Source organism: Hylobates moloch, unplaced genomic scaffold, assembly GCF_009828535.3.
Source record: "Hylobates moloch isolate HMO894 unplaced genomic scaffold, HMol_V3 SCAFFOLD_1, whole genome shotgun sequence".
In the NCBI taxonomy this organism is placed as follows: Eukaryota; Metazoa; Chordata; class Mammalia; order Primates; family Hylobatidae; genus Hylobates; species Hylobates moloch.
This window is the reverse complement of record NW_026652276.1, coordinates 138141640-138169388: the sequence shown is the minus strand read 5'-3', so window position 1 is coordinate 138169388 and position 27749 is coordinate 138141640. Positions and strand designations below refer to the sequence as shown.

Below are 27749 nucleotides of genomic sequence, written 5' to 3'. Positions count from 1 at the left end.
TTTTGGTGTTTCTGCCCCAATCCAGCTCATTGTAATCTCTTGGTCATTGTTGAAATGGAAATTTGGGTGTGATGTAGAAGAAAATGTGAACTGAGAGTCAGGAAAACTGCAGTCTACTCCTGGCAGCTCTCGTTCCCTCTCCAAGACAAAAGGTGAGGGAGGAGGTTATGTCCTCCCCTCCAACCACTGTGGGAATAGAGCAGCTTCATCATGTCCCTGTGGGCACCCTTAGGGTGTGATGGAAATGGTCCAGTTGTCCTCATTAGAGCAGCGCTGCTCCTGTACTGGTCTCCTAAGCCTTGGCCAGGTTGCAGTGAGGGAAGGACAGGGAGGTGTTAACAATTCTTGGGCACTGTCCAGGTGCCCTCCCTTGGCCACTTAAAGGGCCCCGTGGTCACGGGACCAGGAGCAGGTTCCTGGCCACAGCAGCCTCCTCTGCAGGGGTGTCTTGGATTGCTCACCATCCTCGGCTACCAAGGTGGCCTCACCACTCCCGTGACCAGAGGCTCCTGCAGGATGGAATGTCATTCCTGCTGTCCTCTTCTGGCCTTTCACCAAGATCCAGGAGGGAAAAATAAAACTCCTAGGGACACAGCTAACCTCCTTCTCTTTCTACTTACTACATATTTACTCAGCATACAAATCAAAGAGCAAAATATTTTTCTAGAGGTTTTGTCCTTTCATTTCCTTCCCCTCTCCTCCCCTCTCCCCTTTTCTCTCATATCTCCCCCTTCTCCTTCCTTTCTCTCTTTTGAAGCTACAGAGGGTCAGATATACTTAAGTGGCCCCAAACCTGGGAGGAGGTGCTCTGTCATCTGTCACCACGCAGTGAGTCTTTGCAGAGCGCACTTATGCTTGGGGCAGGCCCCTTAGGCTCCTAAAGACTACGCAGCAGTAGCGTCTCCAAAAGCAACTGGAAAAAGTGAGGCCTGCAGAGAGAACAGGAGGGCCCAGGGCACGTGGCCTCTGTGGAAAGCAGAGTCCAGGTTCCCAGGCTCTGTTGACCACACTGTGCCTAGCGGGAGCTGTCATTCTGAGCCTTGACAGATGAATCCACACATCCTTTCTCCTGTGTGCCACCAGCCCACATTTGATGACATGTGGACAAATGCTTCTGTCAAAGAGATTTTTCCTTATATTTAATGAAAAGGAAAAAAAGAGCTGATTCTGGTGGAAAATAATGAGTCTGCAGGAAAGGTCTGGCCCAGAGAGGGGGTGCAGGGAAGTGGCTGTAGAATCCACCTGCTGGTCTTGGGGCTCACTCAAGGCTTCAGAGACCCCCTCAGATGTAAAACCATGGCAGAGAGAGGGCGGGCCCATCATGAGGAGAGTGGGTGGGGACATGCTGCCTTTCTCATCTGAGGGCCTGTCCATGGGGAAGGGATTGACCATTTTGGGGGCTCTGGAGGGTGATGCATGGGTTGATGGGAAATGAACAGTGAACTCATTATCAGCCAGAAGTCTGGAGAAGACAGATGTGAAAAAGCAGAGGGGCTGCCTTGAGAGGTGGTGGGAACCCCTTCACTGCGGGGTTGGGGTGGTTCAGGCAGAGTTCATGGGGGACCGCTCATGAGCAGCATCACAGAGGAGGTTCTTACGCATGGTGGAGAGTTGTACGAGACCAGGAGTTGGCAGGCATTTTCTGTAAAGGGCTCAATAGTGTATTTTTGGCTTTGCTGGCCGTGTGATCTCTGCTGCACCTATTCAACTTTGCCATCATGGTATGAACGCAGCCACGGATGGTATGGAAACAAATGGGCTTTGCTGTGTGCCAGTAGAACATTATTTACAAAAAGGTGGTGGGGGCAGATTTGGCCCATGGGTCACAGTATACTAACCCTGCACTAGAGCACTGGCTCTCAAACCCAGTGCACTGTGGAATCACCTGGGGAAATCTTAAAACTACTGATACTGGAGTCTTACCCTTAGCAACTGGGGTTTAATTGGCTGGTGTGTTTTCTCAACATCAAGATTGTTTCTAGGAACTTTGTATCCTAGATGGTTCTAATGTGAGGTCGAGTTTGAAAACCCCTAGTCTTGCCTGTGGAAGATCAGAGGACCTCCAAGATCCCTTGCAAATCTAAAATTTTGTTTCTCAAGGCCCCTGTAAGGAGCTTACAAAGATTTTGGCCCACGTCAGCACAGGCTAGCTTGGTTTAAAGATGTTCCAGAGGTAAGACCCTCAGGATTGAGTTTTCTCTTTCCTCAAATATAAGAAGAATGAGCTTGAAAAATAAAAAGAAAAGAGATGAACCATGCTAGAAAATGGACTTCCCTGCTAGAATTCAAGAACAACTTCTGCAGGAATATGCACACTGAACATCGTATTGTTGCTTGCTTTTAAAACAACCAGTAAAACTCTCTCTTCTTTTTATAGGAAATAAAGACCCTTCTGTTTGGTTCCAGCTTTTGCTGTTTCAATGAAGAATGGAAACTTCAGAGTTTTTCCTTTAGTAACACAGCCTCATTAAAATACGGCATTGTGCAGAACAAGGCAGGTTGCTCCTAGTTTTCCTTGGGACCTTTCTGCGGGGCCATCATGCATAGGGGCGGGTGTATCTTCCAGTTTTGGTTAATCCTGTGAGCATTAGCTGGGCTATTCTGGGCCATCCAGCCCCACATGTGCTGAGTTGTCACTTGGTACAGGCACTTCAGATGTGGCTGGTGGAGTGAGAGCTGGGGAATAAGACCCTCTGCTTTGGAGATGTTCAAATTGAACATGGATTTAAGAACACTTGCTGTGAGTGGTGCAGGTGCTGGGATCCTCAGCAGGAGAGAGCAGTAGGAGGCCTTAAGTCTGCTTGGGGCCACTAGAGGGGCCTTCTTAGGCTGATCATTGAGAGATTCACAGGATTTTGCAGATAGAGCTGGAAAAAGGGCACTCCAGGCAGGTGGCAGCATTAATGAAGGGGAGGTGGTTTGAAAGTCTAGGGGCTGCAGGAAAAGGCAGAGGGATCAAGTGTGCAGAGCAAGTGCTTGAAGAGAAGGATGTAATAGAAGCTGGGCTAGCGGAGGCCAATGGTTGCAGGCCTAGAACATGGCTTATACCCAGTTCCCACATTATACTCATGGGCAGAAAATAAGCTAAACCCAGGATCAAGAATCAGCAGATGAGCAGGGCAGCTTGGTCCGGTTCAGTTTCTTAAGCCCCAGGAACCTCCCCTGCCCCACACTGCCTGAGGTCGAGCCCCAGGACCACCAGCTTCTGTCCCTCCCTCTCGTGGCCAAACTCAGCTGGTCTTCATGAGCACCCCAGCCTGCTGTTCAGACAATCCTTAAACTGGATGAAGTCTGTTGTGTTGTTCAGTCCCACTAGCCTTTGCCAATGTGTCCCAGGAGTCAGATCCTGTGCTAAGCCCCGTGATGCCTACAGAGATGAGCTCCTCAAGAAGCCTCTGCACTACAGGGTGGGAAAGGACAAAGATACACCTAATGTGGTGCTGAAGCAGGCCACGAGTGGGGCAGAAGAGAGCACAGAGCTCACGTAACCACAGGCTGCTGAAGGGGCTCACTGCCAGCTGCGATGGTCAGGAAAGGCTTCTTGGAGGAGGAGGCCTTTAGGATGGGCCTTGAAGTCTGGGTAGACAATTAACACCCTCAACCTGTAGACACAGAAACATTTCCCTAGATGATGGAAAACCTATGGTGATGTCCTTGGCTTCACAGCTGACTGATTATGAAGAGTCACTTTCCTCCCATGACACACTGCCAACTGTCCCCTTCCCCTAGGAGTGGACACAGGGCCTTGTCACTCCCTCTCTGTGACCCAAGGTTAGTGTGTTGGAGAAGCAGTTGCCACATGAGAGACCCTTCTGTTGCAGAAGGCAGGGCCCCTTTACTCTATCAGTTGGGTTCTGGGGTGGATTTGGGTGAAACCAAAAACTCTGCCCCAGGCCAGTTCTCACTGGCAGCAATGGTCTCATTCTTTGCAGGGTGGTCCTTGCGGAGTCCTGGCAGCTGTCCAAGGCTGTGTCCTACAGAAACTCCTGTTTGAAGGAGATAGCAAAGCTGACTGTGCTCGGTAAGTCAGTGCTCATTCTGGCAATATCTTATTTTCCCAAGTCTTCCCTAGAGTGTCCAGAAAAAACAAGCAAGGAAGCGTGTGTGTTCCCTGATATTTCCTGTCTTCTGCAGGTCAAGAAAGGAGAGGTTAATGGCAGCTAGCTGACAAGGCCTGCGCAGACCAGTGTTAAGGGGACTTGTGCTCGTTTGTTTCTGAAAGTGTGGAGAGTTCTCAGTGGTGCTCCACCTGGGAAGGGGCTGCAGAAACGACATCGAAACCAATTTCCCCTCCTCAGACGGCAAGCTGCCCGAATCCCTTCCACCCACCAGGTCGACCTGCTGACCTTTTGACTGAGTCCAGGCCTCCCCTCCCTCCCCACTCTATCTCCCCTCTGCCAACATTCATAACCACACATTCCAGGCCGCCCCACACATCGTCACTTCCACTCCCTGCAGCCGTTCAGTTTCCATTTCACACATTAAGTGTTTGCACATGAGCACCTTATTCTCATTCATTCAGCACACATTCCTGGAACATCTGTGTGCAGGCACAAATGATACAGGGGAGAATTAGATGAGTTCTGTCCTCTCCAGAAATGCTCCTTGAGGTTGAGAGGCAGATAGAAAACCCCAATCCCATACCATCGTTGGTGCCAAGATGAAAGGATTGGCAGGGCACTGGTGGGGCTGGAGGCGAGGCCTCCTTGAGGAAGTGATCTGCCTCTCTTTCCCTCCCTGCAGGCCCAGTTACCAGTTTGTACCGAGTCACCCTCAGAGCTACAGAACTTCTGGCAGTTGGCCTTTAAAAAAAAAATTTTTTTTTTTAGTTAAAATATAACATATACACAGTAGTTATTCTATATATGTTCTGCTCAATGAGTTATCACAAAACCGCACATCCATGAATACATTGTCTAGATAAAGAAAAAATATTTCTAGTACTCCAGAATAATCCTCTGGTACCCAGCAGGTACCCCTATTCTCCTGAAGTTATATTAATAATTAAATGGATTTTAAAACCATAGCTTAATCTTACCAGTTCCTGAACTTTATTGAAAGATACTTGTTCTTTGAAATAAGCATTTGAGAATCTTTTTTAAAAAAGCCTAGGTGTTACCCAGACAACAAGGCCCATTTCCCATGCATTCCTGGGAAAGACACTGTTCACTGGGAGAGCCATCCAGCCAAGCTTGGTACTCCCATGAAACACATTTCACCAGCATGGATGATTTTGTCTTAGATAGGGTTCAAGTTAAGGTGGCTTTTCATGCTTGGCATCTTATAACTTTTTCCAATGGTTTTGCACAATCGAGGTGTTTCCTCTCCAACCAAAAATGCTAATCAGCAGCACAGCAATGTAACACTTCCGTGGCAAGATCTCACCTGTCCTTGTTCTTCTCTCTGCTTCCCCTCCCCTTTGCTCTCAGGTCTATCCTTCATGGCTCTTGTCTGTACAGGATCAGGCCCCACTGCCTGCTCTGGAAGTTCAGCCCCACAAAGGGCTGGGAGGTTTGAATGTCATAGGCAGAGACCCTGCCATCAGCTCTCCCTGGTGGGCTCAACACAGTCCTGTATGCTCAGGAATGCTCCTGACTGGGTGGAACTTGCTAAGTGAGAACCGCTGGCAGCTCTCAGAGGGTACAGGGATACTGAGCACATATGCACCTACCTACCTACCTACCTTCCTTCCTTGCACTGAAAAAAATGTGCAGAGTGTACTTACCAGGTCCTTAGCAGGGATACAGGGCTGAACAAGACACATGCAGGTGCCCTCACGGCACCTATGATTGAACAGGAGAGCCAGACAGGAACAGGTGGTTACAGGGGATATGCATGGTGCTAAGGGTTCACCTGGACATGAAGTGGCTCAGGGCGGGCAGCCTGGTGGACTGACATTTTCATCTTACGGAGATATGAAGGATGGACAGAACCCCTGATTCCCCTTCATGTGCATCCTTGCACACTCTTATTTCCCCTCAAATTTTTTTCCCCTTCCCGGCAAATATTCTCAAACTCCTTCCTGAGCCCTCAGGCTCTGTGCTCAGGCACTGTGCCTGCTGGCTCCTTTCATTGCACAGAGGCCACATCTTTGTGGAGGCCTCCTGGGACTTCCCCGATTAAGATAAAGCCAGGCCCTGCCTATAATAACTCCACTGCCAGTTGGTGCTCTTGCTCATCGATGTGGTTACCTGTCCACATCTGCTGCCACCTACTACTGCCCACCCCACTCCAGAACACGAGCCCCGTGAGAACAGCGACCTTCCTGAGCTGGTTCACAGCCAGGGCCCTGGCATCCAGCCCTGTGCCTGGTCCACAGAAGAGGCCCTCAGAATTTTTGTTGAGAGAACACATGGACAAATGAATGAGTTATCCAAACAGGGAGGGGAGGCAGAATGGTATTCCAGTAAAGAGAACAAGATGTGCAAAGCCTGTGGGCAGGGAGAGGAGTGGAGGAGTCACTGGGGGTGGTTAGGGCAGCATTTGGAGGAGGAGGGTGTGATCTGGGGTAGTGGCAGGTCAGTGCCAGGCTGCCAGAGGGGCCTTGGGTGCTGCCAGCTGCTTGGATCAAGCCTTGGCCCTTGCAGGAGATTGTCTCTAAACTCATTTAGGCCCAGTGCTCCTTCAGAGTTCCTTTTGAACTTCAATGTGGGCTTCTGGGGGAACTTGTGGATGGTTTCCCAACAGTCAGGACAAGGCATTTAAGCATGTTCTAGGAAGAGCCGACTCTGCTCAGGGCACAAGGCAGACTTGGTTTTTGTTACCCCACCCCCACCCTACTAAGGGGATGTGAGAGCTTCTGTATCCCCCAGGCCACATCCATGGGGTGGAAGCCCACTGCTGTCCACACCAGGGAGGGAAGGCAGGCCTTAGAAGGCAAAAGCCATCCAGGTTGGGATCCCAAGGGGGTCTCTGGGTAGAAAGAAAACTGCTAAGCTGGAGGAGTGAGGTTTTCTATCTGTCATTGCCGGCCAGGCAGGTACCTCCTAGCTGCAGGCCAAGGATGGTGCAGCCCAGTGGGTCCTGGTGCCATGGGGGTGGGCAGAGGAGGAGGGAAGAAGGAGCTGCTGGCCTGTTGGGGGTCATCATGTGTGGGAGTGTGCCAAGTGCCAAGGAGCCAGACCTTATAGGGGGGCCTGCCTGGCTGGACCAGAGGAAGTCTGTGCTGTGTAGCTAGGAGAGCATGGCCTGCTGGCCAGGGCCGCCACCTCCAGCGAGCCTGGAAGGATTCATGGTATAGGAGAGTGACCTCGCCTTTGTTTGGAGCCCTGCAACTCTGGGTGCTGCTTGTAGCCCACCCCCTGGGCTGGGTGCTGCTTGTAGCCCACCCTACCGGCTGCTGCCCCATCACAGAGGTGCTGTGCTGTGCAGGTTGAGTGAAGTGGTCTGACTTCCTGCTCCCACAGACCTCCTAGCAGGCCTCAGGGGACATTCTTCAGACTCAGCTGAGAGGGAGGAGTGGAGAGCCTGGCTCAGTTATGGAGCTTGCTGAAAAAGCCTCAGGGGACTCAGGCAGAGGTGTCACAGGGAGACAAGCTGGGGAGGCCCAGAGACCATCTCCCCTGACCCCAGCAAGGACTGGCCTCCTCCTGGTGGTGGGCCCTGAGCAGCAGGCACCAGATGCCCTCCCCAGCCCTCCCAGCCCAGTCTCCTCCCACTCTCCTGCAGTGGTCCTGCCTCAGGTCGCAGGTAGATAGGGGTTGGGGAGGAAGAACCCTCCTGAGGACAGGTTAGGGCTTCTGTCAAGTGAAGACCCAGAAGACCAGGGAGTAAGGGCCTGCTGCCTGGGGCCTGGAGAAGAGAAGGGAGGTGGAGTCCATGTCACTGCTTTGCCAAGGCCCTGAAGGTCAGAGGCTACAGAAGGTTGTCCTTGCCAAGTGGATGGGTGTCTAGCCTGTAGATGTTGGTGCCCAGGCTGGGAGGGGGAATGCCTGGCTTTGTGCCCCTCAGCCACCCTGGGAGAGGGGAAGGGTGCTGAAGAGGGTACCGGACCGGGTCAGGACCTGGATTATGGTTGTATGGAAACAGGGCATCACTTCTCCATTTGCGAACTAGGAATAGTCATCTCTGGCTTGCCTAAATTAGACTCAATAAGAAAATGCAAAGTCCTTTGTAAATCTTCAAGGGCTCTACAAGTGAGTAGGGCCATTGAACTCAGCCTGCCATGGTACAGATGGGGAAACTGAGGCCCAGAGAGGGAAAGATGGTTGTTCAGGGTCACATCTGGCATCCCTGGCAGAACCAAGACTGGCACCTGGTGCCCCTATATCACACTGTGCTGCTGTGCCCTGCAAGAGGCATGGAGCAGTGGGGGCCCAGGGAGGCCAGGAGGGAGGCTGAGGGCTCTGAGTTTTTAGACTTCCATCGCTGGACACCCACACAGACTCCTAGGGACCAAGGGGTGGCTCTGTTCATGAACGGCTTCACGGTGGAACCTCCCCTTTGGCTTTAAGTTAGAAAAGATGAACACAGAAGAGCACAGAGAGCAACACAGCAAACACCTTCAGAGCCCCTGCCCCACACAAGCAAAGGGAAACACTGGGTCATGTGGTCAGGAACCTCTCTCAGTCCTCAGCTTCTTGGTTTCATTGACTTATATAGTTTTCACATTCATTGATTGTGTTATTGATGTTCCTTCAAAAGCCATGTGTGAATGGTTGGGTGTGAGGCCTCAGCACTCCCTTTTGACTCTGAAATTCTAGGATTTCAGACATGATCCAGCTTAAAAAAAAAAAAAAAAAGGCAGGCTCCTCTGTTCTCTTCAGGAACACCACAATGACCTGCCATCAGCTGCCATCTGCTCTGCGGCTCTGGGGAGCTCAGGCCCTGTGGACCCAGAGGCAGCCCCTGCACTTTCCTGCCTGTGTGCTGGGTCTGCCTTGGCCCTGGAGGCCCCCACCTCAGATGTTTCCCACCACCACTGGTGGGGAAATGGTTCTGTGAAAGCAGATGGAGGATGGGATCGCACCCTCCAGGGAAGTCACGCTGAAATAAAGGCATCTTGGCAGCGGTGGTGTTTTTTCTGCAGGACTGGTCTGGCTTCATTAAGACTCATTCCATCAGGCCAGCAGCCGGCCTCTCCTCAGTCGGGAAGGACAGAGCTGGGCGGCAGGACTTGGTGTTTTTCCACTTGAGAAGATGCTGTGCCAGCTCAGCTCACAGAAAGAGATGAAGAGCTCTTGATCCCCCTGAAGGCCTGGAGAGAGCCACAGGCCAGGAACGGCCCTCAGAGGCGGGTGCAGATCTGAGAGTCGGGGAGTCCAGGAAGTCCTCGTCTCACTTCCACTTCCCCTCTGAAGTTGGGGAATTCGAGGCCCAAATAAGGAGGAGTGCTTGCCCAAGGCCTCTGTGGACATTGGTAGCAGAACCCATGGTCCTGCAGCCCCAGGCCAGCCTTTCTACCCCCTATTGCAGCTTTTGACCCTGAGAGGAAGCAGACAGGGAGCTCCCCCAAATTGTCTACAGACTCTGTACATGGCTTCGTGGGCACGTCACGGTGGACAGTTGAGGCTATTTTGAGAAAGTTAGGGTAGAAACATCTCTTTCATCTGAAACACTTGGGTAATTTAGGTAAAAGCAGGATGTATTATTCCCTCAAGATCATTTATTTTCCCTATCTCTAGATAAATTCTTTTTCCTGCACTTCACCTGTGAGGAATTCGACTCTTAGAGAAACTTCTCTTGGTTTAAGAGCCTGGCCAGGTGCCAGCCTCCTGGGAGGAGTCTGACTGATCAGGAAATGCAGACCTGTTTGTCACCCGGGTTCTGCCAGTGAAGGCGTGCGCTGAGCTATCTGGTAAAGGCCTGGGCGATTCAGACGCAGCACCTTTCCCTGTCGTCATCTGTGGGTGCAGCTTCTCACGCAGGCACATACAGCCCTGGCTAATCTGGGGTGGGTTAAATCCACGGTCCCCAGCCTTTTTGGCACCAGGGACTGGTTTTGTGGAAGACAATTTTTCCATGGACTGGAGGTGGGGGTGGGATGGTTTCGGTATGATTCAAGTACATTACATTTATCATTAGATTCTCATAAGGAGCGCGCAACCTAGATCCCTCGCATGCACAATTCACAATAGGGTTCCTGCTCCCATGAGAGTCTAATGCCACTGCTGATCTGACAGCAGGCGGAACGCAGCTTCACTGGCTCGCCCGCTGCTCACCTCCTGCTGTGCAGCCTGGTTCCTAACAGGCCACGGACCAGTGCCGGTCTGTGTCCTGGGGGTTGGGAACTCCTGGGTTAAAGACAGAATGGCAGTGTTGCAATGATGCTTTGGGGGCATCTGACCCAGTGCCTGCATTTGTAGGTGGGCAGGGAAACAAAGGCCAGGGAGGGCAACGGTTTCACCAGAACCTGTGAGCCAGGAATCCAGCCCAAGCTCTTACCTGTCTGACCACTGTACTTTTTCCAACTCTACTGTGTTTTCTAGAAAACTGTGTCTCAAAAGAGAAAGATGGAGAAGGCCCAGGGAAGAATAGAGAGACTGGCAGAGTTACTAACTGGAAGCCAATGAAAAGAATGAGGACTTGTGCTTGGAGATGTGGTGGTTCAAAGGGGCTGTAAGCAGAGCCTGTAGGATCAGGGGACAGGCCCCGCCCAAGAGCAAGATCTCTTGTGTTACATGGTGCTGAAAAGACAGGGTCAAAGGCAAAGGAGGCTGGTTCCTGAAACCAGGTGCCCAGGGTGATTGGTTCTACTTACCCAAGCTCTCCTTCCTTCCTCAGTGTTTATTTTTTCCAGTTTTTACTAACGATCTGCTCTGAGTAAATCACTGTGTCTCCATGCCTCAGTTTTCCCATTTTACAAAGAGGATATAATAGTACCTCCCTCATAGGGTTGCTTTAACAATTTGATGAAATAACATGGAAAGAGTTTATAGCAGTGTCTGGCACATGATAAATACTCTGTATGTGTGTGTGTGTTTTGTTTGTTTGTTTTTGTTTTTTTTGTTTGTTTTTAGAGACAGGGTATCACTCTGTCACCTAGGCTAGAATGCAGTGGCACGATCATGGCCCACTGCAGCCTCCAACTCCTGGGCTCAAGCAATCCTCCTGCCTCAGCCTCCTAAGTAGCTGGGACTGCACGTGCCACCACACCTGGCTGATTTTTTAATTTTTCTAGAGAGTCTCGCTATGTTGCCCGGGCTATTCTCAAACTCCTGGCCTCAAGCGATCCTCCCACCCAGGGCTTCCCAAAGTGCTGGGATTACAGACATGAACCACTGCACCTGGCCAATGTTGGCTTTCAAAATCTTATTTGTTGCTACACTGAGAAGCTTCCAACTGAGAATTACCTGCTTCAGTAAGTTAGTGTAGAAGTGTTTGACAGGGGGTCTCCTTACTTCCAGATATGGAGCTTTTCTAGCATAGGTGTTCTAGGCAGAAAGTACACTCCAGGCATGATTTTGTGTAACGTCTATCTATGTCGGGCAACACTGGTCACACCTGTGTTGTAGGAAGACACACCCCCACCCCCACCCCATGTGTATGTGCAATGGTGATTGGACGGTGGGGTGAGATGGAGCAAAACTGCTGGTGGGGCACTGGCTGTAACAGCTGAACTGAGGGGCAGAACACCCTGGCCTGGGCCACACAGCAGGGGGAGGGTGGGCATGAGGTACTCAGGATGTGCAGTTGACAGTACATGGCCATCATTTGTATGAGAGCAGGGCATGAAGCAGGAGCTGTGGGGGTGATGGAGTCACATTTGCAGGTTCTGAGTCCAGTCCTTTCTCCTTTTTCTGATAAGCTCTGCTTTCCAGGGACCACTTAGTCCTTGGTGTGGGCTCTCCTGAAACCTAGAGCAATGTTTTCTCATGGTTGTTTTCATAGTGAACCATGACCTGGGCCAGTGCTCCCAGCAGCTGGGGCATCCGGTTAGGTGAATGCTTGGTAACTATTTCCTCCAAGGAACATGATGGGCTTCCTGAGGCCAAAGAAGTGTCAGGCAGTCGCTGTTTTATTTTAAGTGCTCGAGTGCTCGTTGCTTGTCTCATTGGATTTGAAGGATTTCCAGTGTCAGAGGCTTGGTGTCAACTTTCATGTTAGATGTTGGAAATTCACTTTCCCCTTGTCATGGCCCAAGTGGGGACTTGATGTTTTCATAAAGACAATAGTAATAGGCACCACTGATTGAATAGTCACCACGTGCCAGCCACTGGTCCATGGACCTTACAAACATCTCGTTTAAAGCCACAAGGGAGGTGCAGTGGTCATTGCCAGTTTATGGATGAGGAAACTGAGGGGCCACTGTGTTCTGTCACCTTTTAAAGTAATTGGACCACAGCACCCTGGGTGTAGGTCACTGGCTATGTGTCCCAGGCACTGGGCAGTGACCACATGCTGCCCACTGTGGTGGGGTGGGCCCTGGTCTCCTGGTTTCTTTTCTCCTGCCCTGGAAAAGAGGGACAAACTTCAGTATTCCTCCTCCCCATCACAGTTCCGCATGGAGCTCAGGAATTATTTGGTGACTGAAGGCAGGGAACCCCCTCCTCTGTATTCCTTTGAGCCCTAGCAGGGTCTTCATCAAGTCCTTTTGTTTGTTAGGGAGAGACCAGCTAGCTTCCCTATGAGTTTTTTAAAAATTTGCAGAATCCAAGAGAAGCCTAGAAGTACACCTCGAAGGAGTCCTGGGAATGTGAAATGGAAAGAAATATGTATATTTGGCTGTTTCCTTCCCTCTCATTCAGTTCAGGCACCGGGGACCTCTTAGTTACCATTTTTATTCTAGAGAGGTCTCTGCCATGTTTGATACAGCTGACTGCCTGTCCATTTGCTCCTACGACTGTGTCGTGGCACTCTCTCCTCATACTGCCCCTCTGACCCTTCCTCCTCTACCTCCGCTGATTCCTTAGAGTTCCGCAGGGTTCCACCCTTGGCCACTGTCTCTGCTTTTCCTCATTCTGTCTCTGGGAAATCTGTGCCCAGCCCCAGCTGCTCTCTTGGGCTTTCTACATGTCTGACAGCCTTATCTAAAGATCTGAGTGCATCTCAAACTCAGTAAGTCTGAAGTGCGACTCATTATCTTCTATTTGCAGCTACCTCTTCCCAGCCACATTGTCCTTATTTCACTTGATGGCACCGCCATGTGCCCACTCAAAACACAGAGCTCATCCTTGAATCTGTCCTGTCACTCATCCCCCACTCTGTGTGTCTAAATGTCCGGCAAGTGAGGCTGCTGTCCCCTTGGCACTGGGAGTGAAGAGCACCTGCCTGTACATGCTACTGACTCCAGGGGCTTGGAGATGGGCATGGCCAGGGCCAAGGCAGGGTCCTGAGATGGCAGTCATTCCTGAGCACTGCTGGCTGGGCCTCCCAGTCCCTGCCAGAACTCATAGCCCTTTCTCTCACACACTTCTGGGCCCCACCAAGCCTGCAGAGCCCTCTTTGCTCCTGTGGGCCCTTTCCTCTGCCTCCTCCTTCACCAGCCCCACCCAGGGCCTCCCACTTGAAGGCACCTCCTTTGGCCCTCAGCTGTGGAGATCCCTCTTTTCTGGGCTTTGCCTTGGGGCTCCTGGGCTGCAGGTGGCCCCTCTGCAGGCCAGGGAAATAACAGGCCATCTGCGGAGGGGGCTGCCTGACCACACTAAGCAGAGCTGCACCATCTCAGCCTTGTGTCCACATGAGCATAAATGCCTTCCTTTTCTTGTCCACAGGGGACTGCAGCCTTCAGATGCCCACCGGACCCACTGCCTCGCCCTGGCCCTCGCAGACATTGTGTGGCGGGCAGGGGGCCGAGAGAGAGCCATTGTCGCGCTGTAAGTGGTTCCGAGGTCTGTGTTGCCGTGGCTTATCGTCTGCTGGCAGCTGCCGGCAAGCTGGCTGGCTGTGTGTGCTCCTATCCTTGGGTCCTTCCGGTACCCACCCTGTGCCACATGCTGGGATGAACCCTGCAAGCCAGCCTGATGTGCTGAGCAGCTGCAGACTCAGGGAGAGCCCTGGCCTTCCATGCGGCCCTGCGATGCCCTCTCTGGGCTCCAGTTCTCATGTCAGAAGGCGTCGTCTGTCTGCCCTGCCTTCCTCCTGAGGAGCTCTGGGGTGACCCCTCAGAGGAAGCCTCTGACCCCTGCAGCCAGCTCCTCTCTGTAGTTCTCTGATCTGGAGGCCTCGGGAAATAGCCCCTCAGGTTGAGTCAGTCCTGACCCCACTGTACTGCTCTTCCCAGTCCCCAAAGCACACTGCCATTTGCTCTGTCACTTGGGTCCCCATCCCATAAAGACTCAGGGAGGTGAGGTGGAGCCCAGGCCCTGGACCCAGTTATCCTGACCCGCATCGTCTCTTCACCACTGGCCCCATTCTACTGCATATAACCCACATGCAAGGTTTGCTGGCTCTTCAGCCTGATCCATCAGAGTGGAAGCATCGCTGTCCCAGCTGTGAGGCTAAGCGATAGTAAAGGAGATCACTTTTGGGGCCAAGGACCATACTCGGGGCACATTGGTCACTGTAGCATATTGCTTCAGAGAAAGGACTCTTAGGTCAGACTCCCAATGCTGTTGCTTATTGGCTGTGTGACATTGGGCAATTGATGTAATCGCTCTGTTTACTCATCTGGAAAATGGGGATGATTATAACAATTACTTACTTGGATGGCTGTGAGACCTAAATGAGTCAGTATAAAGAAATGATATAAATATGATTTTTAGTTTAAATCATTTTGTCGATATGAATAGCTGATAAATAATAATAATTGTGAAGTGCTTAGGACAGTGTCTGGCACATACTAAGCACCACGTGTTGGATATCGTTATTTGTTTTTGTTATTATTACTGTCACTTGTCTTTGGTACTCACCTTCCCGTTAACTTATTAACCCTGGCCCTTACGGTCTGCAGGGCAGCCCTGAGAACAGATGGGGCAGGAATTCAATTTCTCCCTGTTTTACAGATTAGGAAACAGAAGCCCAGAGAGGGAGGGTGGCTGGTCCAAGGCTACACAGCCACTAGAGGAGCACGGGGCCCCACACCCGGCTCCAATTCCTGGACATCTTGGGCTGCACACCCCTGGGGACTGCACACCCAGGGGGAGCCTCAGAGAGGACGGAGGCGGAGTTCCTCCATCAGTGAAAACAAAGGGCAAGTCAGCATTCCGCAGTCTGGAAACACATTTGTCAGTTGTGGGTGAGAGTCAGACTTCCTACTGTCAGGGCTTGGGTTTGGGTTTGGTTATTCCAAGCTCTCCCTTTGCGGTCTTTTTTCTATTTCTTTCTTTTTTTTTTTTTTTTCTTTTAAATCCTGCTATTGGAGTTCTCTGGGCCCTGCCTAGTGGGTGAGTTCAAAGTGGGGAAAAAGGAGAAATTCTTGGCTCCATTTTCTCTCTGGAGCCACCTTCTTATTTGTCCTTATTTAATGACACATGTGGTTTCGCCCCAGCTGGAAGGCACGCCTTCTTTCCACTCAGAGGACTCATGCACCTTCCTTTCCTTTTTAGGGCTTCGAGAACACAGCAGTTCAGTCCAACAGGGAAATACAAAGCAGATGGAGTCTTAGAAACAGTACGGCTTTCTGGAAAATTATCACGCAACTTTTGGCTTTGTTTGGGGACTGTCTCCTTTCATATCAGTAAATCCTTCCTCAGCTGGGGACAGGCTGGCCTTCCGCAGCCCAGGTCCCAGGAATCCTCATCCTGGGATTAGGGTGGGGACAGACGTGGGATGGCTTTGGGGATGGGCTCCTGCTACAGCTGGCTTTACGTCCAAAAGGCTGACTGGCTCCCTGTCCCCTCGAGGGTGTGCAGAGCTGAAGTCTGTACGGAATGCCTTTTGGTTAAGCCCCGGGCTTCCCTGTGCTTCCCTGTGTCCTTCTTCCTCTTTCTTTAGCATCTGCTCCAGGATTGTTGTGGGAGGGGGTGGGGCAGGGGTGGTAAGGAGAGGGAGAGAAAGTTAGAATGTGGGGAGGAACTTTAATAGCATGGAACACCAGCCATAAAGCCAGATCTAAGTCATACACAATCGGGGAAATAATGGGAGACATACATTTTTGTATTTTGTAAAATATAAAAACAGTGAAGTTTTTCAGCTACCTCTTGCCAACCTCTTCACTGAGAATTTTTGTTTTAACAAATTAGTTTCGTTTGACCTCGGTTTGGGCACGTGTTGCCCTGTGACCCTAATTGAGGGTCTCGCATTGTTGAATGTTTTCTCTTGAAGTGTTTTTTCCTGGCCTGCCTGAAAAAGCAAAGGAGACTCCTAAGGGCTGCTTCCTGCTGAACTCAGGACATGGCCTTTTGGCTTCCACCTGGCCTGGCTATTGTGATTTGGATATGGCCCCTGCCTGATCCACCTCCCTGATAGCCTCCTCTCTGATATCAGTGACTCACCCATGGGGTGCAGCCCTCCTCTGTTGGGGCCACACAGGATGCTGGAATTCTGGGGTCTCAGGCCCAGAGCTGCCATAGGGCCACCTGAACCCTGGCGACTCCAGCAGTACCGGCCAGCCTTTCAGTCACATACAGGTATGGTCGTGCCTCTCAGCCCTGACCTGGGGACGCTGCTCTCTGACGCAGGGACATTCCCAAGTTGGATTTTGTAGCTACTAAAGCCAGGGAGCAGAAGCTAATTCAGGATGGGGCACTGCACGGGGCTTGGGCCACTCATCCTGAGTGTTTGTGTCTTCTCAGCTCACGCTTCACAGTTTGACCTGCTATGAGGACCTGGTGACTTTTCTTCAACAAAGCATTCATCAGGTATGAAGCATGCCTTACTCCTGTGGGATGTGCATCACTAAGCCTTCTGATTTCATTGTGGGAACAATGCTGTGAACTGGAGTTGTTCTCCCTGTCGTCCCACCCTGGGATGGCGAGGAAGCTGGGAAGGAGTGATGCTGGCCCCTGGTTGGGGGCTGAGGAGAATGGACTTGGGGTGAGGGATCTGGCTCCTGCCATTGCATCCTCAAGAGCTGGTCCTGGAGGCAGGGCACAGGGAGCAGCCACAGCCAGGGCTACCGACAGCAGAGCTGGATGGGTGGGGTCAGGACACAGGAAGCAGCTGTTAGGTGGAGGTCACCAGAGCTTTCTCTCTGTCCGAGTGGAAGCAGCCGCCACTGGAATACAGGAGCTCTTTATCAGTGGAGTGCGTCCTGGGAACAGCTGGTGAGGTGACCAGAAAGCGGCTTCTTGGGTGGGTTGGAGGGCTTAGCAGTGTGATACACACCTTGATTAGTATCCCTGGGGTGGCAGGGCTGTTCTAGGTGGGGGCTCTGGAGCCCCCTCCGCCTGCCAGAGGAGAGCTGTACATCCACTCCTGGCCATGAGCTGGGCGGGACATGGCCAGGGCCAGACAGCAGCAGATCGCAGGGCTCCGAGAAGTCATGGCAGAGCTGTGGTATCACAGGCTCTGTGGGGAGGGGCTACACACTCCAGGGGTAAAGAACGCGGTCTCTGGAGCTGGTTGGCCTGGCTTTGAATCTAGTTTCACCCTTCAGTAGCTCGCTGACCTCAGGCAACTTACTGAATCCTTCTGTACCTCACTTTCCTCATTTGTAAAATGTGGGTCAGAAGAACAGTGCCTGCCTCAGAGCATCGTGCAGAGAGCCTAGGGCAGCTGGCCTGTGCTTGATGTTCTCAGTAGTTGTTAGCTTCTGTTGTTGACATTAGGATTGCCATTGTAATGATGCTCTAAGGGCAGCCTTGAGATGGGTTCCTTGTAGACATGTAGAAATGAGAGGGAAGCATTACAGAAGGCAGGTGTGGCCTGAGCTAAGGCCAGCAGACCCGCGACCTCTGAGACCCCCACTACGAGGCCTCACAATTCTGACATCTGTGTGTCAGGATTGAAGCAGTGGAAGAACACAGACCTTTCTCTTCTGGTGTGCTGGCTGGTCCCTGAGCTTCCCCTTGCCTTGCCTTTGGCCTTCTGGATGTGGGCTCCATTCTTTTCGGCCCCACAGAAGGCACTGGAGGGTTTGGTGGTAAGCCGGAGAGTGGGAGAACTTGCTGGAAATGGGACCAGGACTAAAGCTCCTGCTGTCAGACTGCCTTCCGCAGAACTTTCCCAAAGACCCTGAAGGCTTGGGCACAGCCCTGGGGAATGATCAGGCCCTGGCAGCACCAGATGTCCCTTGGGTAGGCAATGGAGCCTACCCTAGGAACAAAAGGAGTCAGGTGAGGTCACCGGAGGGGCAATCCACCTGAAGTGCTTTCACCCCTCAGCCTGGGGAGAGGGCTCAGGGCCTGTCCCAAAAGCATGGATTAGGATGGCTCCCTTTCTACGTGAGTTGCTCTGTCCAGGCGCGTGGGAGAAGGAGTGCTGGCTGGGGCATCGGGAGCCCCAGGCTGTCTGTCCTTTGCTGCCTGTCCCCAGCTCTGGTTTTTCACTGGAGTCACTCAGCAGGCCATTTGCTGATGCGGTGCATCCACCGCCTGGCCTGTGCAGAGGAGGCCTGGAGCAGAGGCCTGGGGGCCTCCTCTGGCTTATTCTTTAGTCACATGTAGCCTTGGGAAAGTCACTGGGTCTCAGTTTCCTCATCTGGAAAATGGAAGATGGAGCAGTTATCAGGTAGCTTCCAGCTCTTCGTCATCTCGGTGTGGTTCTCAAAGAAGAACCTTAAACACGTGAAGAAGGGTGTCTTCCAAATGCAGTACTAGGCAGTCTGAAGGAGCAGAAAGGAGACCTGCTGTTGATCTAGAGTGTCGTGGGAGTGCAGCAGTCACAGGAGAGACGAGCAGAGCCTGATGGCATCCGTGTGTGGGATCTGGCCAGGTTGGCCAGGAATGGGATCACCTGGTCACACTCTCAGCTGAAACAGAACGTGGAGCCACCAAAGCCAGGAAAAGGAAGTGACTGGTGAGGCTTCAGGGGTTAAGGTGGAGCCTGAGGGTGATTGCTCAAATGACCACAGATCCTGAGGCTTGTAGCTGCCCACTGATGGACTGGGGTGGCCCCTCAGCACCAGGACCTCTGCATCCTTGTCCATGAGATAGAGCCTCCCCCTCAGCCCGTACCCCAGGGCTTTGATGAAGCCTAACGAAGACAGGGACTGTGGATGGGGTTCAGAGAGTGGGATTTGTTCCAGGGCGAAGGGGCCTCCTTTCAGTGATGCCTCTGGACTCAAAGCAATAGCCTCCTCGCCTGGCTTTGGTCCTTGGTACAGGCGGTCAATATTTGGCCCTCCTCACTCTGGAAGGCAGCTCTCGCCCTGCAGTTTAATTCATGTTTTTGCTGGAAGCAGTTGAGCTGCCTCAGCACTGCCCTCACCAAATTCATTTTTCATGGCCTGGGCCTAAGAGGGGTTCCTCGTGCCAGGCCTGGAAATGTACACCAAGCCATCTTTGCCCAAAATAAATAGCCTCCTTGCTGTGTTTTCATTACTGCTCACCCTCTGGGCAAGGTGTCTGGCAGGCTCCTGGCAAGCTGGAGGATGCCCCCGCCTCTGCCTCCCATTGGAGTTCCTTGGTAGACTCAGGTCTCTATGGAGTGCAGAGCAGCACTGGAAGAATGGCCCCTTCTTCCCAAATGGCCCCACTTTCTAGACCCTGATGGCAGTTTTCAGGCCAGTCGCCTTGCCTGACCTCGCCTTTCAATGCAGGCATGTTGCCCTGTGGCCTCCCATGTCTTGGCAGCTTGAATTTGATGAGATAATTGTAATGAAAGTTTTAAAAAACAAAATGGAATATTGGTGCCATTTAGTTGTGTTCCAGCAAGGGCAAGAAGCCTCAAGCAGGGTTCTTCCCCACCCACTGCAGAGAGGCATGTCCAGGGCTCAGGGGGTCCCTTTGAGGGTGTTCCTAGGACTGGGGGAAATGCTGGCATAAATGTCATAATAGTTCCCCAAATTTACACAGAGTTGGGGTTTACAGTGGGCTTCTGTTTCCGTTACTTCATTGCAGGTAGGTAGGCATTACAGGCATGGCGGAAGGGGAAACAGACCACAGACCAAGAAAGTACTGCAGCTGCCCCAGGACAGCATATATGTCCATGGCAGAAGTAGGCAAGAATTCTAGAAGGAGAAACTGAGACCAAGAACACTTTGTGACTGTCCAAGGGGAGATGGAAATTTGTGGCAAATTAGATAGGCTTTCTATGGAAAGGGACACCGAGACCAAGAGCTTCGTGACTTCCCTAGGCAGCATGCAGAGCTGGGACAAGGGGCTGGTGGCCCAAGTCCTCCTGAGCCTGCATCGCCCTGTGCAGGGGGAGACATCAGCATTACTCTTTGCCATTGTCAGAGCACTTCCACAGACATTGTCTCAAGAATGTGCACCGTAAGCCAAGGAAATAGGCCAGGTGGGTCTTCATTATTCTTGTTTTGCAAAGAGGAAACTGAGGGCAGCAGAAATGAAGTGGCTGGCCTGAGATCACAGAATTAAGATGAGGTTGATTTAAGATTGTTGTTGATTCATTCATTCCATTCCTACTTCCAAAAAAAGATTGGAAGTTGCTTTTAAAAGAAAATGATGTCCTCAGGGCTCTGCTGTGCCCCCGCATAGTCAGCTTGCCCTCTCTTGCTTGCGGACCTTTGCACGTGCTTCTCCTTTTGGAACAACGTTCACTTTTCTGATTCCTTACTGTCCCTTAGGTTTCTGTTCGGACATCGCTTTCTCCAAAAACCCTTCCTTGATACTCCCTCCCCAAACTTGAAGTGTGTGTTGAAGGCCCTTCCTGTGTGTTTTTGAAGGAGCCTGCATTTCTGTCATGGCAGGACCCCTTCTCCCAGCCTTTTCAAGTTGCTTATCGTTTTTTCTTCCCTAAGTTACTTCCCCAAGAAGAGAGATCCATATCCACCTTGTTAACAAGTACAGCCTTAGCCAGGAGAATCTTCGGCACAGAAATTTCACCAATACATTTTTTTTTAAAGACTGATTGACCAAGTGAATTCCTGGATGACAATAAATAGTATATTTTGAGGAAAAGAAAAGGTAATTTTATCAGAAGCTTGAGCTACAATAGTTACCATATTTGGCTCTGAGCTTCCTGGCAGCCAAGGCAAAAATGTAAACACGGTAAGTTTTATAATTTTCATTGTCTGTTCCAGGAGAAACAAGTTGGGATTTTTGTTTCTAATTTTAAGTCCAAAATGTGACTACACATAAGGAACACTGACTATTATAACAGGCGGTGTCTTCAGTCACAGTTCATGGTTTCCAAAGTGGAATGGGTGAGGCCTCCACACTGACTTGCAGGTGGGGATGGTGTTTCTCTGGGGAGCAGAAGGGACATGGCCCATCCCAGTAGGCTGTGGCCCACTGGGCTCACTGGACAGATGGGCAGGGCAGAGCCAGCTTTGTTCTAACAGCTAACACAGGTGCCAGGCCCTGTGTGAAGTGCTTTATAAGGATTAACTCACGTAATTTTCACAACTTGATGAGGGTAGGTGCTGTGATTATTACCCTCTTTTTACAGATGAGAAGACTGAGGATAGAGGAGTCCAGGAATGTTTCCATGGTCACATAGCAAGGAGTGGCAGAGCGAGGATTTAAATTAGGCGGACAGGCCCCGGGACACCAGCTCCAAACCAGAGTTGGGAGGAGGACTCACTTTGGATGCAAAATCTAAGGGGGTGCCAAAAATCTCAGAAATTAGCAAAACCTGTCTTTTTTAAAAATCAAAGTTAATCAGAAAAATCCACAATGAACAAAATACCAAAATGTTGATGTTTTAAAATATATATATAAAAATTTAAGACATGCATCTACATGGCTGCCTCCTTCGCCTCACCGGATCCTGACTCTGCTCCAAACCTGCTCTCTGCTGCTCTCAGCACAGCACAGTTCTTCAGAGTAAGGGATCTGGAATTAGAGGTCCCTGGAGTCCCAGTGTGCTGCTGACAAGCTGGTCACTCAGTTTCTGAGCCTCAGTTCCACATATGCTAGAGGGCAGTAATCATAGTACTGTCCCCCAGGCCTGTTAGAGTGTTCGGGGTGATAATGCCCATTAGAGGCTTGCACCATAATGGAGCTGGCCATGACTGTTGCTGTCTCATGAGTTTTGACGATTCTGAGGTCACTGATGCTCTCTATGGTGGCCCCTGCATCACCCTCGCTCTGCTGTCATTATCATTCAGGCTGTTCCAATGTTCCATCCTTTAGGAGGTCAGCCTTCGGGTCACCCAGCAACCCCGCGGCTGGGCTGGAGGCAGTTGGCTCAGGGCAGGCTGCTCCCTGGGGTATGGCTCCCACAGAGGTGTGGGGCTGGGAAGAGGGAGGTGCAAATGGGATGGAGCTCATTTTTCTCTCCCCCCTCCAGTTTGAAGTGGGCCCCTATGGCTGCATCCTGCTCACCCTGTCTGCCATCTTGTCCAGGTCTACGGAGCTGTGAGTATCTTTCTCCCTCAACTCCCTGGGGCTATGCTGGTCTGTCTTGTTCACTGCTGCCTCCCTAGAGCCCAGGATGGTGCTTGGCACATGTTGAGGGCTCCGTGAGTGCTGTGGAAAGGATGAATGAAGCAGTGGAGTAGGGGACGGTCTGCTGGTGGAGGAGAGAAAGCAGTCACATTCTACATATACACGTGTCCAGGGCTACCATGTGTGTGGCGGACAACCTGAAAGACACGCCACCAGCCCTGAAGGAGCTTGCCTGGAACTGCAGTGTGTGCACATGAGCACTCAGGGGGATGCCCCTGGCACTTGTGCAGGGGATGGACAATTGAGGCTGAGACCCAGGAGATGGCTGAGGGCCCTCTAGAGCTCAGGACAGGAAGGCCTTGCTGTAGACCAAGGCAGCCCTGCAGCTGCATGGACAAGGCTGGCATCCCGGGTGGTGAATGGGCAGTGGCCAGGAGGCCCTGGAGGCAGGGAGAGGTGGCAGGGCGGCTTGTCCTAATCTCCCCTGCCTGACCCCTTTTGGCAGGGTCTCTATGCTGCCTCTGTATCAGGTGGAACATGGCCCCCCAGCCTGCTCCACAGCTGGAGTTTCCCCGTGAAGCTCATTCGCTAGGAGCTTTTTAGGCCTCTTTGTATTTGTCACCCGGGCATGTCACCAGGAAGTATAGCAGATTAATAGCGCATGAATGGCTGTGGAAAGTACAATCGATTGCCCCATTCACTTTCAAGCAGAGGACAGAGCCCTGGTGGCCTGGAGTCCTGGGAGAGTGAATCTTACTTTGAGGGGTACATGGAGGGGAGGAGTTGGGAACAGCTCTCAGCAGGTGGGCCCTGGGAAGTGGGGAGGCAGGGTGAGTAGCCTTGTGGTGCCCAGGGGCCGGAGGTCACAGCAGGAGACACTTCTTTCCTGGCCTGGTTGGGTCTGGTCGGTGCCCTCCCTGTTTCCAGGGGCCTCTGCTGTGGATTCGGGGGAGGATAGTGGGGGCTCTGTGGCCTCGTGCGCCAGGCTGCCTGCTGCTTGCTGCTTCTGACCTTATTAAATGCGGTGAGCGCACAGCGCTTTCCAACTTCTAATCCTGCCGTAATGATATGATTCATTCCTGGCGTGGACTCACGTGCATGGAGACCATAAGCTGCACCACCTTCTCCCCAGGACTGGGTTTGCTCCTGGTTTGGCTCATTCCTGGGCTGAGAGGTTGGGTGGGAATCTCCAGATCTCCCTGAGGGGAAGCTGCACTCTCAGGAGGGCCAGGCTCAATGATGCCAGTCTCAGCGCCCCCATCCATGTGGGGGCCCTCTGGCTCTGGGAGTCTAGGGCTCTGTGCTCGAGTGTGTCAGTTCTGGTGGTCACCAGGGCAGCCTGGGAGTGGGCGCTTTGTTACATGCATGCTCCTGCATGTAGCCCTGTCCCTCTGAAAGGGGCTTCAGGGTTCCATGCCCAGGCCAGTCTTCATGTTGTGCACGGCTGGGGGACTAGGGCTGCTTCTTCCCCCTCCCTACCCTTTCCAATCAAGCTGGGCACCTGTGGGGAATTAGTGTGGGGAATGCTGCCCTGCTGGACCTGCACAGCCTCATGCTTATGGGCCTGAAGTCACACCCCTGCCAACACGCATACACAAACACACACATAGATACACACAGATATACAGATGTGCATACATGGCCACACACAGAGACACACACTCAGACGCACAAAAACTCACAAAGACGTGGACACACACAGAGACACATAGTCCAGCTGTTCTTCCAGGACATCTGAGGCCCTTCCCTGTGTCCTGCAGGCAGATGGTCAAGGCCCTGGGGCAGTATAGGCCTCTGCCTCCCAGAGGGCCCAAATAGAGCCCTGCTGTGGTGTTTGGGCCAGGCAGGCAGGCATGAGTTGGGCTTCATCTTACCCTGTGGCCTCCCCTTCTCTTCTCCTAAGACGACAGTGTGTAGGCAGGTTTCATTGCCAGCGGTAAGGATAGCGTCTGTGAAGCTTCCCGTGTGCCAGGCCCTTTGCCTTAACATTTTGCACACGAATGCATCGAGTCCACAGCAGCCCTGTTAGGTGGGCACCGCTGTGAGTGCTCTCACCATCCCTGTTTTTCAGAGGAGGAAGCAAGGCTGAGGGAGGTGAGTAGGCTTCAAGATTTTACAGCAAGTAAAACTGGTGGCCCTGGGCCCCACCCAGGCCATCTGGCCCCAGAGCTGGCTTTTTGGGCTTGCTGTTTGAAAACTTGAACTTTGGAAAAAGTTGGTTGGTTTTAGGCCTGACTCTCTACTCCTCTGAATAGAGCTGGAGTTTCTTCCTCTAACGTGGGAGTGAGAATTCCTGCCTCATAAGATGTAGCTGTGCTTAGCACAGCTCCTGGTGGGTACAAGCCGGGAATAATGGCCACGGCTGGTCTGACCCTATCCCAGGAGCTCAGATGCCTCTGTGTGCCTTCTTGTCTTTTCTTGCCTGCAGCCTTGGCCTGTGGTGGAGGCCATGCTGCCATCTCGGTAGGCACAGCCACAGGGATGTCCAGCAATTCCTGATGGGGCTTCTGTGGTGACACTCACCCTTGGCAGGCATGTCCAGAGCAACCGAGAGCTCCTTGTGCTGAGGGCCACCGGAGGGGTGAGGAGGCGCCTTGGGACCAAGCCCCGCCCAGGGGCATGCAGTTCAAAGGTGTACTTGAGAAGACACCCAGCTCTCTCTGATTTGTTCAAGTTCAAGAGAACTTTAGTTAAGCTTTTAGTTAAACTGAGGGCTTCAAGTGAGGAACAGGGCAGGCCTTGGGCAGTCTGTGCTGCCTGGGGGCTCCTCCAGTGCTCCCTCCTGACTGTTGCATGCCTCCCCTGAAGGGCTGCAGGAGATGTGGGCATCTGAGTGGAGCTAACCCTCCCACCCCACCTGGGGCCCAGGGGAGACTCCTGAAGAGGCAAGACAGGAATGCCAGCAAGAATGGGAATAGCCTGGGCAGTCATGGCGCTGCCCAGATCCCATGAGACAGCCACACTGAAATTATTTCAGATAATGTGCTAGCATTCCTGCATGTGGGAGTGCGCCCGTGAATAAGCCATTCTCTGGCCTTCCAGAGGGTAGTCCCCAGAACAGCCTGCTCCTCTCGCGTGCCAGGCACACTGCACTCCAGCGGCGCTCCCTGCATCCCGGTACCTCCAGCCTTGGCTCTCTGAGGGATACCAGGCTCTGCTGAAGGTTTGCAGTGATTCGCAGGGCAATGATAACAGTTCTGGGGCTGGAATCCCAACTCTGCCTGCTGCCTCCAGGGCTAGCAGCCAGCAAAGGCCTTTCTCTACAGACATTTGGACACTTGGGTGCAAATGTCACCCACCTCAGGCTCCATTAGGTTTGTCCAGGGAAGCCCAGTGGGGTGGCAAGTCACAGGAAAGAACTCACTTTGTGACCACAAGAAGAGCACCAGGATACCCAGCTCCTCAGCACAGCTCAGTCACCCACAGCCGTGTGGCTGACCCAGCCTGTGCCTTAGGTTCTTTATCTAATAGGAGGGGTTGGGCTGGTGCTTTTAAAACTATGTTTGTAATGAAAACAAAATCTGATTTTTTTTTTTCTCAAATAAGCTTTATTTTTAAGCTCACTGTGTGAAGCAGATGCAGCAGAATGACTTTGATTAGAGCAGCAGAGGTGGGAGGGAGAGGTCCCTGCTGCCCCTCCCCAGGCTGCCAATCCAGCACCAACCCCTGCTCTCCAGCCACCATCCCTGAGACCCCCCTTTGGAGAAGCCCCAGCTCTGCATACACAGCTTAAAAACCTCAGGACCAGATGATCGCCGAGGGCTTTCCTGTTCTGGGGTTCAGATTCAGCTTTACCAAAGAATCCTCTGATGCCATTTCAGGGCAATCTGTTACCACTTTGGGCAATTGAAAACATGTCCTGGTAGCAAAAGGAGACAGCTGAGTCTCCAGGACCAACTGCGGTTCAGCTCGAGAGAAGCAGAGTGGCGGGCTGAGAAAACCCAGCCAGTTCTTTACAAACACAGTGTGTGTATGTGTACATTTGTGGTGGTGTGATGGTGTGTGTGTGGATGGGAGAGATTGGTGACACTGTATGGCCGGGTGTGAGATGACATGGGTGTTGGTGGTTGTGTTGGAGATTGTGTGAAGGGTGACTTGATTGTGTACATGTGCATGTGATTGTGATATGTGTTGAAGAGGGTGTGGTGGTCCCTCCCCCCTGGTGAGGGTTCTCTCACTCATGCCTGGGCACTGGAGGCTTCTTTTCTTTGGCCCTTGCACCAAAGTCAGTGCCTCCTGTCTGTTGGCCATTCCTAACCCAGACCAGAACCAGGGTGAGGACACCATGGACAGATGTAAACCTAGCCAAGTGCTGCCGACCACTGCCTGCCTGGCCACTTCATCGTCAGAGGCCTCAAGAACAGTCGAGAAACAGACCTTTGAGGTTTGTTTATCCCAGGCTGTGCAAAGCCTTGTGAAGGTTTTTTTTCCACTTGATTTCAAGCCGTTTATTTTCTTTTCTAATATCTCGAATTGCTTACGGTAAATCTCATGCAGGATTTCATGCTCGCCAAGCTTTGCTGCTTTTCAAACCACATGGCTACAACTTTCCCCAGGGAGCTCTCACAAGCCCCAAGGATGCTCAGGGTCCTGGGGTCAGGACCAGCTCTGAACCAGACCTGGGCAGCACTGAGCATGGGCTACTCCGGTGCCTCAGTGGAGCACAGACCTGGCCAGGTCATTGAGGCCCTGAGAAGGTCCAGTGAGGGTGAAAACCTTTTCATGCAGTAGATTCTTGGCCTTCATTACAGCAGCAAATTCAGCTGCCCAAAGGCAGTCTTGAAAGTCCGGAAGAGGTGGTAGCTTGTCATTTGTTGAAACAGTTTTAGAACAGCACAAGCTAGGTGCTGAGGGTGAGGGATGACACTGGGCAGAACTCACACCATGTCACTCTGTGGCTCTTCGTAACTCTCCTCAAGAGATTAAAAGCAATGGCAGCAACAAAATAGTTGATTCCTTTGTGCAAATAGTCCTGAAACAAAAGCCAACCGTGAGTGTTGATTGGAAAGACAGTGACAGAAGCTCAATTCCCAGCCAGTGTAAGCAGAAACAAAGCTACTGACTGATTCCTATCAGAAGCCCAGGCTTTAAGAGGGGCTGGATCCAGGAACCCAGACATTGTCTTTGGGAATTGGTGTCTGTTCTTTTGTGTCTTCACTTTTGGCTCCTCTGTCCCAGCTGCATTCTCAGGAAGGTCCTCCTGCACGGTGGGCTCAAGGGAGCCCTTCTCCAGCAGCTCCTCAGCCTGCTGGGTGCTGGCTGCTGGCTGCCATTCCTGGTGTGATTGCCGTGGCCAGGCCTAGGCTGCACCATCACATACGTATGGACATGGGGTATCCCCAAAAGGCAGTCACCGCCCAGAGAAGGCCACCACATCCGCTAGCAAAGGGATAGGGTAGAGTCAAGAAACAAATATCTGAGAACAGGAGAGCAGATGTGGGTTTGGGGTGGGCTGAGCCTTCATGGAGGCCCCCA

The 27749-nt window shown here is 52.1% G+C and overlaps 1 protein-coding gene across 1 annotated transcript in view; it reads left to right on the top strand.

Moving 5' to 3' along the window:
* MINDY4 (MINDY lysine 48 deubiquitinase 4) overlaps positions 1-27749 on the top strand; it is a 121077-nt gene that overhangs the window by 65811 nt on the left and 27517 nt on the right. The window contains exons 8-13 of the mRNA XM_032758395.2: positions 2378-2494; positions 3933-4021; positions 13653-13754; positions 15426-15489; positions 16614-16679; positions 22177-22244. Coding sequence (XP_032614286.1) covers positions 2378-2494; positions 3933-4021; positions 13653-13754; positions 15426-15489; positions 16614-16679; positions 22177-22244 — 506 coding nt within the window. The remainder of the gene's footprint in view (positions 1-2377; positions 2495-3932; positions 4022-13652; positions 13755-15425; positions 15490-16613; positions 16680-22176; positions 22245-27749) is intronic.